This window comes from Paramormyrops kingsleyae, chromosome 15 (assembly GCF_048594095.1).
Source record: "Paramormyrops kingsleyae isolate MSU_618 chromosome 15, PKINGS_0.4, whole genome shotgun sequence".
In the NCBI taxonomy this organism is placed as follows: Eukaryota; Metazoa; Chordata; class Actinopteri; order Osteoglossiformes; family Mormyridae; genus Paramormyrops; species Paramormyrops kingsleyae.
In genome coordinates, this window is record NC_132811.1 from 14,872,145 (window position 1) to 14,886,439 (window position 14,295).

Below are 14,295 nucleotides of genomic sequence, written 5' to 3' on the forward strand. Positions count from 1 at the left end.
GCACAGGGAAGCTGTCCCTCCTCAGAGCTTCTACAATGGAAAATGCAAAAAACAACCTGAAACTTGACATCCATACACGGTGAAACTGTCTGGAGGGGAGAATGCAAATGGCGCTCGCTCAGCTGACTAAAATCATGTATTCAATTTATTTTCCATTTTCCTCCGTTGGGACCTTACTCAGGCGTGGAGGGGGAGCCATTAGCATTGATAAAGTACGTTTAAATGCAGCCTGTATTAACAAAGCCGTCTTCAAGCAGGCGCTGGAGCGAGACGTGTATAAAAACAACTCGCTTTTAAGGAATCCTCAGAAATACAACCGCGAAAACAAGAACCTGGCCGCCATCCCCCACCCGTCGCAGGAACAGCGAGTAACCATGGCGACAGAGAAGTTCTGTGCGGGGGGGGGGGGGGGGGCGGGGATGAGATACGGGCACTAGCTGCTCCCAGAGGCAGATTGGGAGGTGGAGCTGCTCTCCGGCTCCATCACGCTCCGAGCCCAGGCGACGCGGTGGACCAGCGTGCTCCAAAGCAGCGGGAAACAGCGACGTGTCTTCAGGAGAATGGAGCACACGTACACAAGTCGCTGTTAGGCGTGACGACGGATGCTAAAGATCGAGCAATACAGGACCATCAAAGACTGAAGCTGTTTGAAAATGCTGCAGACCTGATGAGACTATAATGAAAAGGAAAGCAGTTTGCAGAACCTCATCAGTGTCATTTGCCGTACAGCTTTACAGTAGGTAGAGTACTGGTTCATTCACTGTGGATCCGCCTGCTTTTGGAGCTGATGCAGTCACTATAGGGCTGCACTGCCTGCCATGAGGTGCTATTGTTAGTGAAATGGAAGGAAACCCTAAACTCGCACAACAAATGCGCATATTTGCATCTAGCTGCCTGACCGGCGCATTTAACCAAACAGACTAACAGTTTTTTTTAGGGTTTCACCACAGCAGGCCAGGAGAAGCGTCTTTCTCAAACTGAGGGCCTCAGTCGGATTTGAAACAAATACCTTCCGGTGATGAGCTTATGCCACGGCACCACTATGTTATCTGTGCGGTGGGACAAGCCACAGTTAAGCGAAAGATTGGGGACTCGTGGCCATTCTGTGCTGTACTTTATGACAGCGTGAATTATACATCTGAGCCTATGCAACATGCCCAGGATCCATGAGGATTACAGATCTGTTCTGCGTTTATTATAAAAACAGATGTGTGTGTCTTATTCAGGATATTACAGCATAATCGGTGTGTCAGACGCTGATTGTTTTACACTGGTGTATTTTATAGTTTGTGACAGGCAATTGTATTTCTTTCCTAGTGTCTAGGGAACTTGTACTGCTGAATAATTTATTGATAAATGTTCCATATTTACATTTATTAAAAACACCAAATGCTGTCAACATTTTTTCTTGGATTTAACCTCAGCACTCAGATTGAACATTTTTAAGAATTAAGTTGAAATTTTTGGCTGTTAGGTATGGGAATGGGTTAAATCACAAGTTTAAAATAGCCAAATGAGGAATAAGATACTAATGATTCAAATGCAGGTCGTTTGGGTATGAAAAACATGGTAAGCAAGCAGGGGGAAAAAAACATCCACAGACATGTCAAAAAAATGTAAAATCTTAAAATGGCAATTTAATTAAAAATGACCAACTATAAATATAAACAATTATAGATAAGTGCGTTTCACATTTTTATGAATAAATTTCCACTTTATATATATCTAGAAACACAATGCAAAAAACAATACTTTAATAAATCAAGATTTAAATTGCTAAAGTGCTAAATCTTATATTTGTTATAGATCATTTGTTTTGAATTAATATGCATTAAGTGTTTAATGATCACTATCTCTGAGATGGTGGTATCTCTGAGATGGTGGTATCTCTGAGATGGTGATATCTCTGAGATGGTGGTATCTTTGAAAAAGCAAGGTCAGCCAGTCCCTGGAGCAATTGCTTAAGGGTCCAATGGTGAAATCATTCTGCCGACTATGGGATTTTAACCGCCGACCTTCCAATTACAGATGCTGTAAGTGCTAACCCGCTGAGCCGCGCACCGCCCCCAAATACTATACTTGTAACTAAAAAATATATATTTATATTTGAGTCTGTGCATAGAATTACCAAGAGGACCAGACCTGCAATGCTGCACAATTTGCTAACTGCACAATCCAATGCAAGTCTTAACACATCAAGAACTTTCTACTCAGGCAACATTTTCTGGTGAATGAGCACCTGAAAGAGGCCAGCCAATGGAGCAAGAACATTCCCTTGTTAGTCACTGCCCGCAGTGCAGTAAAAGCAGCTAGTACTCATTATCCAAACATGAATTATGAAAACATGAGAAAAAGTTCATTTAATGCGCCTCAGGGGGCCTTATATAAATGTCATGTGGTCAGGAAATGTTTAACAAATGAATTGGTTCAACCTAATCATTTCTATGGTACCACAGAAAAGAAACATCCAAAACTTGCCTTCCTCTAGAATGACAAATTTCTAGATAGTTCTTTGGAAAATTCAGTGGTCATTAAACAAAAAAGGATGCAGAGGTAGGGCCAAGAGCCTACCAGTGTCCTGCGGTTTCTCCTGCCACACTCAGCACACGCTCAATGTGTTTCAGCCTCACAGGAGGCTTTCATCCAAAAGCACAACAGCTGCGTCCGCAAGTACAAGCTTGTCCCTGCGGATACACCCTTTAAGGTGCTCCAGCAAGCGCTCGGTTGTAGGGCGGATCCGGCAGATCGAGCTTGGAGCTTTGTCTGCCTTTCAGCGCTTTCAAGAGTGAGGGTGTTCCACCTCCCGCTAGTGAAGGAGATTGGATGATCAATGCTCCCTTACATAGGTATGTAGACCACAGGGAGGAGTTAGAAGGAGCATAACTCTTCAATGCTGCTTCCAAATGTCTACTACACATAGAGGCCGACCCCAAGACACCACAGCCACCTTCCATTACTACAGACATTACATTTGTCTGGAGACCAGCTAATAGCAAGTGAAAAACTGTATCATCACGTCTTTGTTCAGCTGTAGACTGACGGCAAAATGAATGCCATTGTTCATATCGTCAACACACACCCAATTGGAGTTGCAAAGGGGCAGTACATTTCTGGAAACTTTCCATTCCATGGGAAGTTAAGCTGGGGAACTATTCCAAATTGGAAACTTTCCATGGGAATTATTGGGAATGTATGAGAATTAATGCAAAATTCCTAGAATTTTGCAACCCTACACCTGACACACACACGTTGAAGCAGGTGAAGAATCGGTCTCTATCCATGCCTCTTATTTCACAAGCACACCAAACTCAAACATCCAGCTACATGCCTACTCATTTTCTATTTACTGGGTAGGAGCAGGGCTGCATGATATATCATTTCAGATCTGCGCGATATATCGCAATAATCATATTGCATTTCTTGGCACTGGTTTGTCTGTTTACAACTTGCAGCAAAACCATCAACTTGTTTGACACACTATTGGTACACTGTCAGAGTACCAATTACTTATTTGTACCTTTGAGGGTCATTGGGGTTGTACCTTTAAGTGTCTGCCAATTGGACCCTAGCTGCAGGTATCTAAATGGACTCTGAGGAACATTTTTGTACCATTGATGTTTGAGAACAAAATGTACCAGGGATGCACATTTTTTTCTACAGTGTAGATAATGAGTACTACTTGGCAATGGGAAATTTCCAGTAATTTCATCTCTCTCTTTTCTTCTTCATACATATCACTTTCACGTACCGTGAGGCAGCTTATAATACAAAGAGTTTTAATAAAAGTCTGAAGGCCAGACTATGATAGATGTCCTTCATTTGTGGCAGCATACTCCGAGAAAATAGAGGTCTACAATTTGAATGGGGTTACCTTTTATAAGGCCAGACAAGCCTGAGTAAGAGCCTCCTGAGAACCTTAGTAGTGCTGTCCAGCCCAAACCCGACCACACAGCTTCCCTTCTTGACAGTGAGCACCTAAAGCAAGCTACAGTATCAACCAGAGACCCAGCACCCTGAAACCGACTCAATTAAGAACCACAATTACCATCTGTTTTGTCATGTCCTGAGGATTGACTTTATCTTTCAAAAACCACAAAACATCTAAAGCCTTAGCCACTGACTGTATTCAGCATGTTCAATTATTGGATTATCCTCAAGAAAAAATCTCTAGAAGGCAACTTAAAATAACTGTTTAAACATTACACTGTGGAAAGCCTGGCAGATGGGAGTAACAGGTAACAGTTGGTCAGGATACTGCTTTCCCTGACAAGCATGTGCACTGAAGAGCCCAGCTAGGGAGACGCACTGGTTCTGACAAAAAGATCTTCTGCTCAAAAAACCAGGACAGATTCCCAAAAACTTTACACTCCCAAAATAACATCAGTAATGCTGGGGGTTCAATTGAGGAACGGTTACAGAGAAGCACAATCGATTACAGGACTGCATCCTTAAATCCGCCTCATTTCCTTAAACCTTTTCCTTTTCTGGACTATATGACTTAACAGGTTCAACCTACTTTTACCTTCATGGTTGGAAAATTGCTTAATTGGCCTATTTAGGAATGAACAGAAATGTGACAGAAATCCTAACAGGAATTCATGCATATTTCATGCTGAACAGAGGAGAGGTACAGTATATGCCATGGACCAAGGAAGTGTAAGTGCCTACAGAGCTACATTGTTTCCATGTTATTAATTACTCATAGATCCAACTGTTCCTGATTTTCTACTAGAGGTGGAAAGTTCAGGTCCGGAAAGAACAAATCCAAACCAAAAATTTGTTTCAACCACCCAGTAGAGTATAAAGAGTCACAGTCACAGAGTACTCAACTAGTTGGTTGACACAAAATCTTGGTCTGGATTTGTACTTTCTGCACCTGAACTTTCCACCTCTACTCACTGCTTACTGGAAAGTGTGTAGCTCCGTGGTTTAGGGATTTGTGTCTGGAAGGTCGTTGGTTTGAATCCTGTCATAGGCGGAATACTCATATCACCATTGGGCCCTTGAACAAGGCTCTTAATCCCAAAAGCAAGCAAGTTCTCACTTGTATGTTCTTGTTGACAAAAGAATTAGCTAAATGAATGTAAAGTAAACGTAAATACACAACACATTCAGAGTTCCTTGGGCAAAGGCAGACACGTTACTGCAATGCGTTAAACTCTGTACCACTGTCCAGTCCATGCACAAATGCAGAAGTACTGCATCTTTAAAACGCAACAGAAACATTTAACAGACTCAGATGTCTGCTCGAAAGGCTTTACGTAATCATCACGGCTTGCTTTTGTTGTTTGTTTTTCAGGATTATACCAAACAAGATCGAAATCACATGGCCGTCTATATACACAGAGCCCCTGGAAAAGCGAGGGCCGTGTACTTAAAAGACACCACTTGTTACTCACGATCGTGTGGCTTTCGGTTCAATGACAGTAATATACAATTCTTCTGTTCATTCACAAAATAAAAAGTATTTTAACCCAACAAAAACATGAGGTGCCATTCTTAAATAATGCAAGTAGCCAGCATCCATACATCCTATAATCTCTGCCAGCTCACTCCTGTGACGTTGTGGTGGGCTAATCTCTCAATATAGTATCTTTACCCCCAAAACAGCCGTCCAAACAGGGGTTCCACAATGCTGCAATGATGATTTACTCCCTATAAACATAATAATGACCCACAGACCACTAATAAAAGTGTAGCCGTAGCAAGAGTTAAATGTGGCATGTCCATTTTAAGCTGCTGGCAAATAATTTAACTTTCAATATTCTCTAGGCATCTTATTCCAGTATAACCACACACTATACAATTACTTCCTGTGGTACTGAGAACATAACCATCCATTGTTATTATAAGGCTCAATTCCTAAATGCAAGGCATGCATTAAGCTGTTTAGCAAACTCCAAGAAAACCTCTTCCAGCATTTTTCACTCAGCGTAATTGGTCCAGTAAATCTTAGAGATACAAGAACAGCTCCCAAAACCATAAACTTCCCTGATATTGCACTATATCGGTAAAACGCAACCAACACTTAGAATTACGGTCAAGCATTTTATTCTCATGAGCAAAAGGTTTGTAGGATGAAATCCAGATCCCCAAAACAGACTCACTATTGTGCTATAAATGCAAAATTCAATGTTCAAATGTTTAAAATATTAATGTTTCACCTTTAATTTCACTCTGTATACTTCGGCTCAGGATATGTTGTACAATCTCAAACAGGAATATTATTAAAAGCTCTCCCATTTATCATGACTTCTTTTGTTGCCGGAACTTAAACCACACACAAGTAAAAGCCCGTAGATACTAAATGAAAATATTTTTTATATGGCAACTTGGCTTACATGTAAACGAAAAGCCCTTGTAATGATACCTGCCACAGTCAGAAATTTCTGCATTAAATTCTCCCATAATATATTCCATAAAGTTCCAGCTCTGAGAGACAGTTAGCACTTGCTTCAAAAACAGTAACATTACTCCAAACTGATCAAGTAATGGTTCTGAACCAGCACCATGTTTGTCATTCACACAGCAATGCTTTTGTTTAAGAACTTTACTAAGTCTTGCCAACTTCTTGACCAGCGACGTGTCCTAGTCTGGATTTACTACTACAGATGCAAGATATTTGCATCCTCAAAAGACAGAGAAACAACATTTCAGGGAATGCAGCTGCGTTAAAAAAGCAAAGAGCTGACAAAGAGCAAATAACATCTCAGCAGGCAGCAATAAGTGACACACCAGGAGGTTGTGGGTTTGCTCCCCGCCCTGGTCCTGCCCTCTGCTCCACTCACCAGCAGTATGGGCTTCTGGCGCAGGTCGCGCTCGGTGACGAGCCGCTCCTGGTCGGTGACATAGAGGCCCCTCTGGGCGAGCGCGCGGATGACGGCGTCGTGACCCAGCAGGGGCTTGGCGGTGTCGCTCCTCAGGATGAGGCTCCCGGCCCGACAGTAGAGCTCCGCTGACAGCATCAGCTCTGCCACTGCCGGCTTCATGTGCTCCTGCTCGTACTGGTCCGTGTAGAAGGGCTCCTTCATGTCGGCCGGGATGCTGTCTGAAAACATATACACATACATATATATACATACATATACATATAAATGTATGTATGTGTGTGTGTAGGGGTTAAGGTCGTCATGTTGGGATTACAATTTTCCCCATATAAATGAATGCAGAGTCCCCACAAAGACATAACAAACCTGTGTGTGTTTGTATGTATGTGTATATATATATTTTTATATAAATCCCCTTGTGTCCAGCCCCCCTGTGTCACGCTGTGCCGTGTTTTGCACTTAAAGTACTGTGAAACCCCTCCCCCATCGAAGCTGCTGTGTCTTGCACTGGAGTCCTGGGGGGATGTTATTTCATGCCCCCCTAAACCTGTACATGGATTGTATGACAAAGCCCACATGGCTTGACTTGACTGGAATATCCACCTGCATAAATGGGTACAGAATATGGGTACAGAATATGGGTACAGCCGTAAGCTGCGCAGACTCCTGAATTATTTCAGCAAAATTGCCTTAGTGAAAGCAATGATTCTTGCACAAAATAACTTCAGAAGGTACCCATGAACTCCACTCTGAGTAGCAGCATCGCTAACCCATTTATAAACATGAAATCTCTTACCATAATGCCTGACAATATAGCGTTTACCCTGCCGACTGCTAACAGGATGCAAAGGTAATAGAATATTAGTCTTTTCATGGGAAGCATGACTTGTCAAATCATCAAGTGTTCTCTACATCCCCTTTGGTAAAATAGTCGATTTCGTTTGAATTGATACTAAGAGAGGATCCCAAATCAACACGGATAAACAGTCAAATACAATGAAATGCATTCTATGCTGTTGCAGTGGCAAACACATTTAAGGTCTAATGCAATACAATTCCAAGTGTATCCATAAAACACCTGCAATGTCTCGCCTTACTGCTTGGTATTAAAACCTTGTGATACACATACTTATATCAGGGGTAGGCAAGCCTGATCCTGGACTGCTGGTATCCAGTAGGCTTTCTATCCCACCAGATCAGGTCTGGTTCATCGCAGACAAGGTAGGATAGAAAACCTGCTGGATACCAGCTTGCCTCCCCCCTGCCCTATATCGTTTTAAGGCTCCTGTGTTCACACTGAGAAGTTAAACTGTCGTAAAACTGAATGGTTTGTTTTTTTACAGCACAGTTTTCTTGCTAAGCTAAGCAGAATATGCCAGGACTGAGCGCACAGATGCCTTGCTGCAGGCTCGGGATATTTCAATCTGCTTGTGCAGATTTTTATGTTGCTCTAGATCAGTTATTCTAGATGCGACAGGGCAAGTTTGTGATAAGCATGCTGAACCATCCAACCAACCAAGCCAGAAAGAAAAAATTAAAGAGAACATCATCTAGAGTCAATGATTGTTCTTCCTCATTTTAAAGCCTTAAATTTTTTTATTTCAGATTGCTGCAAAGTTCAGTTAACACAAAAGTCTGATTAAACCCAACATGTCTTAATTAGCATATACAAAACTGCCATCATATCCATGTGTTGAAAGTGAAAACTGCGTTGCAGCGTTGGACTTTAGAGGGAAGATAAAAATACCCTTTGAGACAATGATTTACACCAAAAATGCTACCATGATAACAGCTAACCTGCCAACATTACCATCCATGGGTGGAAACGTGTTGCCAGGGAAACCGTGAAATCAAGCCCAATCAATTTATCACCAGCAACCGTGGTTCCAGAATTATCTCTGCCTTCCCTTGCAGTGGGGAAGATGAAGCCTGATCACAGGAGTGGGGGGGGAAAAGCAACTAGCATCAGTCAATAATTCACAATTCCACTCCTCAATAAAGCAAGGCGGAGAGCGGAGTGAAAATTGATCTTTGGGGAGAAGATGGCGAGTTACTGCATTCTTAATGACTGTTTACCGCGGTTCTGCCTTTCAAAGCTGACACCTCCTCTACCCTGAGATCATAAAATACATATTTGAAAATACAAATCTCTGGCACTGAATTCCTAATATCCCCTCAAGTAGTGAAAGTTTGACTGGGGTTTAAGGTGTCATTTAAGAAGAAGTCCATTAAACGACACAGAAAGAAATATTTTCTGCTGACAAGACTCTGGTGCTGTCGTCCATTTTACTGGCATGGTGAGCATCTCCCGGTGAATGCCAGGTTTTGAGGGAAACCAGTTACCTCAGTTTCTGAACAATGGTCTTTATTTTTATCCATTTGCAAAACTGATCTCTAGGGTTCTGCTGCCTTATATGAACTTTATATGAACTTTTGACAACTAACAAATGATTCTGTACATACTCCTATGTTGTTACTTTCTGCCTTTTTAACATAATTTCAACATTATAGATATGATGTTCAATGAAATTTTAGTTAGTCTCACACATTTTTTACAGTTACTTTTCCAAAGGGAATCAATAGACTGAAAAATACAAATTGATTAGAAAACCTGATAAAACGTCCCAGATCCTTATAACGAGACTGATCAAGCTGTATTTCTGAAAAATTCTGTATATAGAATGCAAAAATGACCCAGACCAGCAGCAATGACCCATCTCCATCATCAATTTACAGTTTACTTTCAGGACTAAATGCTTTCTGGTGGTCGCAGCATCCCTGACTCAGGACTGCGATTCATCACCATCTCCTTCTGTTATAGGGGTTTATCTTGGTAACGTTAGCAGCTTATGTGCCAGACAGACATAGATTATGATTTGCATCCTTGCACCCTCCAGTCCCTTCTTGCATTGGTCACATTGTATTTCTTAAGTAATAGCACAGGCAAAGAAAGAACTAGTGATATCCTTGGTACACCGTATTCTCCATTGACACGGAGAGCGACAGCAGATTTAAAGCCAACTCCCAGTGTATGTCTCCTCCTGTATTTCTAGACATTCTGCAATATTGCTCTAGCACACACAGAACAAGGGCTGATGAATGCAAAAGGCAGGTGTTTCTTTTCACACTCAACACATATAAACATCCCAAAAATCTTTTTCCCCCCCTAGTTCATAGAAAAGTTAAAACAGTGAATATGTCATTAGAATGTGACAGAAGGCATCTTAAAATACCAGCGAGGGAATTTGAACAGATAACCAGGCACAGATGCCTAACCTGTTTGTTATTAGGGGTGTCATGATTCTCCACATCCATGGTTCAGTTCAGACCTCTATTTTTGAGCCATGGTTTGGTTCATACTTTTTTTTTTGAGGGGGGGAGGGGTGACTTAAAAAAAAAAAAAACAGGGAAAAAAATTGAATTCAATGTTGGAATTATGTCTTCTGATACGCGCTTGCATATCTCAGTGTTGATTGCCACTTGTGGAAGTTTTCTGAAACACTGAATTGTGTGTTTTGTGTATGACATGATTGCCAACCGTATACTCCACTGGATAACCAAAATGTTCCCACACTACTGACTTTAATGTGTCCGGGGCTCTGCAATCTCAAGATTATCATCCATCTTGAGCTAATGAAACTAGCCTAGCTTGTACCGCAGGCGGAGATCACTCCATCATGATTACACCAAAATGGTCACGTGACTCATGCAGTCATAGCAGACAATAGAATGTATAGTGTGTAATATTTACAAAATAATACAGCATGCCCTAACTAGAATAATAACTTTGTGATGTGCTACAGTGTGTTACAGTGTTAATTGTGAAATGAAAAATGAGTTTTGTGACAGTAACATAATGAGAGCTCAACAGGCTGCATCTGCAGTGATGGCAGTGGGTTGGAGTTGAGGATGGGGGGGGGGGGAGATGTCACGATTCCAGAAGACACAAGCACGGCACAAAACAGTGAACGTTTGTATCAAAGGTTTTGGTATTGGTTTCAGAACCACTACACTATTAGTTGATACTCCCCATTTAATAGTATCCATTGCTGTATATGGTACTCAATGCATATAACACCAGCAAGAGCTCGGTGAGTATTTACCTGGGTAGATAAGGTACCCATCTCCATCGCTGCCTCAGCTAGGGGAGGTTGAGGAAAAAATTATTGGGCCTAGCTGGGGTTTAGGCCTGAATTACCAGACCCGATCAAAACTGTGAATTATAGGTATCACATACCTGGGAGTGTCTGAAGGGAAATTCCATGTTTTCTCAACATAAATATTGGATTTATACTGAAAGATTTTTTTGTGGCAAGCCTCTAGACCCCCCGCAACCCTGAGGAGGACAAGCAGTTACAGAAAATGGATGGATGGCTATTTTTGTGGCTTAACAGGATACAGCACATCTTAGATGCCAGGCATATAATTTACATACTAATAAATAATCTGTCCTTGAATAACTAACAAAAGAAATCATTTGTTCAGCATTGGCCTTACAACACACCTTATGGACTTTAAATCTGTTACATGAGATGTAAGATTAATAGAAGAGACAATGAAGAGGCTTCGACCTCTAAAGGGTCACAGACAGACGTACAATTATCCAATGAAGCCACAAGGCATTGTAACAGAAACGAAGATGAAACATAAACACACAGAGGTATGTTTCTAACGCTTTTTACCCTGGATGAGCTTCCCCCACCTCTGAAAATCAACATACATCAAGGCAAAAAATTATACTCTGAAGACAGAGAAGCCACAAAGTTAATCAAAAGCTCCTTTGTCGAAGATCTCTCCTATTGTCCGTCGTCATTGGGGAAGCCATCAGGAAGCGGCTTCCACAGGAAAGCACAACTGAATGGAAAGATTGCTACAAAAATATCCCATTGATGCCTCATAAATTACACAGGGAGCTTGATTCATTTCGCATGCTCGGCTCAGCAAACTCCAAACATTTCTCCATGAAAGCAAAAGCTTTTGTAGCTTGTTCTAGATAAGCCCTTTACAGACTATATTAAAAGGTTCACTGCAGGCGCATAAAAGAGGCTTTGGAGTTCTGAAATGTAATGGTCTATACTTAAATGCATAAGGCAGAGACAGGCTTCCCAAATGTCTTGATGTAGCATGGCAACATGCATCACAGAAGTAAATAGCACATAATGTCCAGCTACTCTCCAAAGCATGTGTCTCTTCACACAACTCTGGAAAAACATCCTTCCTCAATCCAAGGCCCATCTAACAGGGCAGACATCTGGATCTCTTTACTCCAGACTGCACAGATGAAAAGACAGAAAGAGAAATGGGGAAAAAAGTTACTTTAATGATATTTTTACCACAACTGTCATTATGAAGTTTTGCCCTCTTCTTCAAAGAAATGGCAGAGAAAAAAATAAACTCTAAGGAGAACAATTAAGGGGGAGAGACGCGGCCTTTGACCCTTTATCCTAATGGTGGGGAACCATTTTTTATTTCACCACTAGGGCAAAGCGGATGGAGGATTGTTGCATTTGTTGTCAATCTCATGTAAGAGAGAGAGAGAGAGAGAGAGCAGTGGCACCGTGGAAAGACAGAGTGGATGGAGGTAACAAGCTTTCAATACAATAGTTTTATTTTTACCTGCAGGCTGTAACAATGATTCTTGCTGCAAAGCAACAAGACAATAAGATCAATGTTCAACTGTAGCCCAACTGCATTTAAGCAAAAAACAGCCATTTTAATGCTGTTCTGGTAGCAACCCATTTTCAAAGGGATAAATAATTCAGTCTTACTGAATCAAAAAAAAAAAGATTACAGATTCGGCATGCATTAAGATTGGTATGTGTTCATAGTGGTTACCAGTAAAACAAATGGTGTTCTTTAGCCACACACTAAATATGTTTATTTAGCCTATCAACTGATGTGTATCATTCAGTATTTCAAACCATCATAAATTAAGTGGTCAATATGCTTTCATCACATCCAAGTAATGGGTACTCTATTCCTATCCTGCTACATAGCTATCTACTAAGTATGATACAGTTTTGCAGCCTGAATAGCTATTTCTAAATAATAAAAGCGAGCATTATTAGAGACGATTATTTATTGCTTAGATAGAATAGGACGATCACACCCTCCCAGGTAAAAAACCGTGTCCCTGTCCGTTACGGGTGGGAGGACAGGACCTGATTGACTGTCCCCATTAAAAGCCTAAACGCACCTCAGATTAAATAATCGTACAATTATTACAGAAATTTATAAAATAAATAAAGGACAGAAGGAAGGAACGAATGAACGAAAAGATAAGATGTTACAAACCAGTAAGTATTTCCCGAGCGCCGTAAGGTTTCTCTATAGTGATATACTGACCTTTGACAACTTTAAATACGATTCTTTTTCAGTGTCGTTTCACGCCAAGCTCAAACCAACATAAGTTTTGGTAAACATAATCGAGATGTTACAGTGAGTTATTTAAAAACATAATCCCATATATAGATGATGTCAAAATAAAACAAGAAAAGACGCCACCTACCTGCCCCATATGCTTTTGCCACCAGCCATGTCAGACTACAGCAGATCTTAGCCCTGCCAAAGTCATAATGGTCAAATGGCTTTATCGCCGGAACAATAAATGTCTTTTTGGTTTCCTTGGATTCTGCTGCATCACCCATAGTAAGATATATATTTTAAAATAAATATTTGCTCAAGTCTTCCGAAATAGGCGGCTTGACAGTTAGGGAATGAAAACCGATGACATCCCACCAAAGGAATTTAGTGCAATAAATTTGCTTGTTTGTGCTTCTTGGAAATTAAGGATTTGCCGACTGGTACCTAATATAGATTATTATGCAACGTTTCTGAGAACTATGGCAATCAGCCGCATTTGGTTTTGATGTAAATCCGGATAGGAAAACAAAGTCAACTGCGCTATGCCCGCTTGAAATTTTCATCCATTCTCTGGCATAGCCGTCAAATGCCGAAAAGACTAGGGCGATTGCAGGTCTACCAAAAAAACGCGCATCTCAGCTTCCCACAAAACAGCAAACGCGTCTCCATGATCTGTGCCCTTTAATCCGAAATCGATTCACAGATGGTTCTTAATCCCATATTTAATAATTTCCTTTTACGGTTCTCCAGCACACATTCAATCTCTGCTGGCTGCGGGTTTTCCTGCCGCACTAATAGAAAGCTTGCCTTTTGCGCATGCGCAATCCCCGCAAAAGCCAAGTAATAGTCAAACCGCTTATTTGGCCAGTAGCGTAATCATATAATGAATTTAAAATATGGGAATTTTATTTACATTGCTTATATTTGACTTTATGTCCTCTGACCCATTTCTGTTTCATATATTTTTGCTCAAATGTTTTTCCAATCATTAAAATAATGATTTATTACATATTACAGAATAAGACTAAGAATTATACCTCATATGAATCAAATATGTTCCCATTAAAACTCTCCACATAAAATATTAGGATTTCTTTAATGAAAA

General features: G+C 40.9%; 1 protein-coding gene across 6 annotated transcripts in view; it reads right to left on the reverse strand.

Moving 5' to 3' along the window:
* The window catches only part of camsap2a (calmodulin regulated spectrin-associated protein family, member 2a), a 42,012-nt gene extending 28,023 nt beyond the window's left edge, over window positions 1-13,989 (reverse strand). For all 6 annotated transcript variants that reach the window (XM_023804513.2, XM_023804510.2, XM_023804512.2 and 3 more), the window contains exons 1-2: window positions 13,336-13,989; window positions 6,789-7,048 (exon numbers count right to left, since the gene is read on the reverse strand). In XM_023804513.2, the coding sequence (XP_023660281.2) occupies window positions 6,789-7,048; window positions 13,336-13,474 (399 nt within the window). In that variant the 5' untranslated portion in view covers window positions 13,475-13,989. The remainder of the gene's footprint in view (window positions 1-6,788; window positions 7,049-13,335) is intronic.
* Window positions 13,990-14,295: the final 306 nt, after the last annotated feature.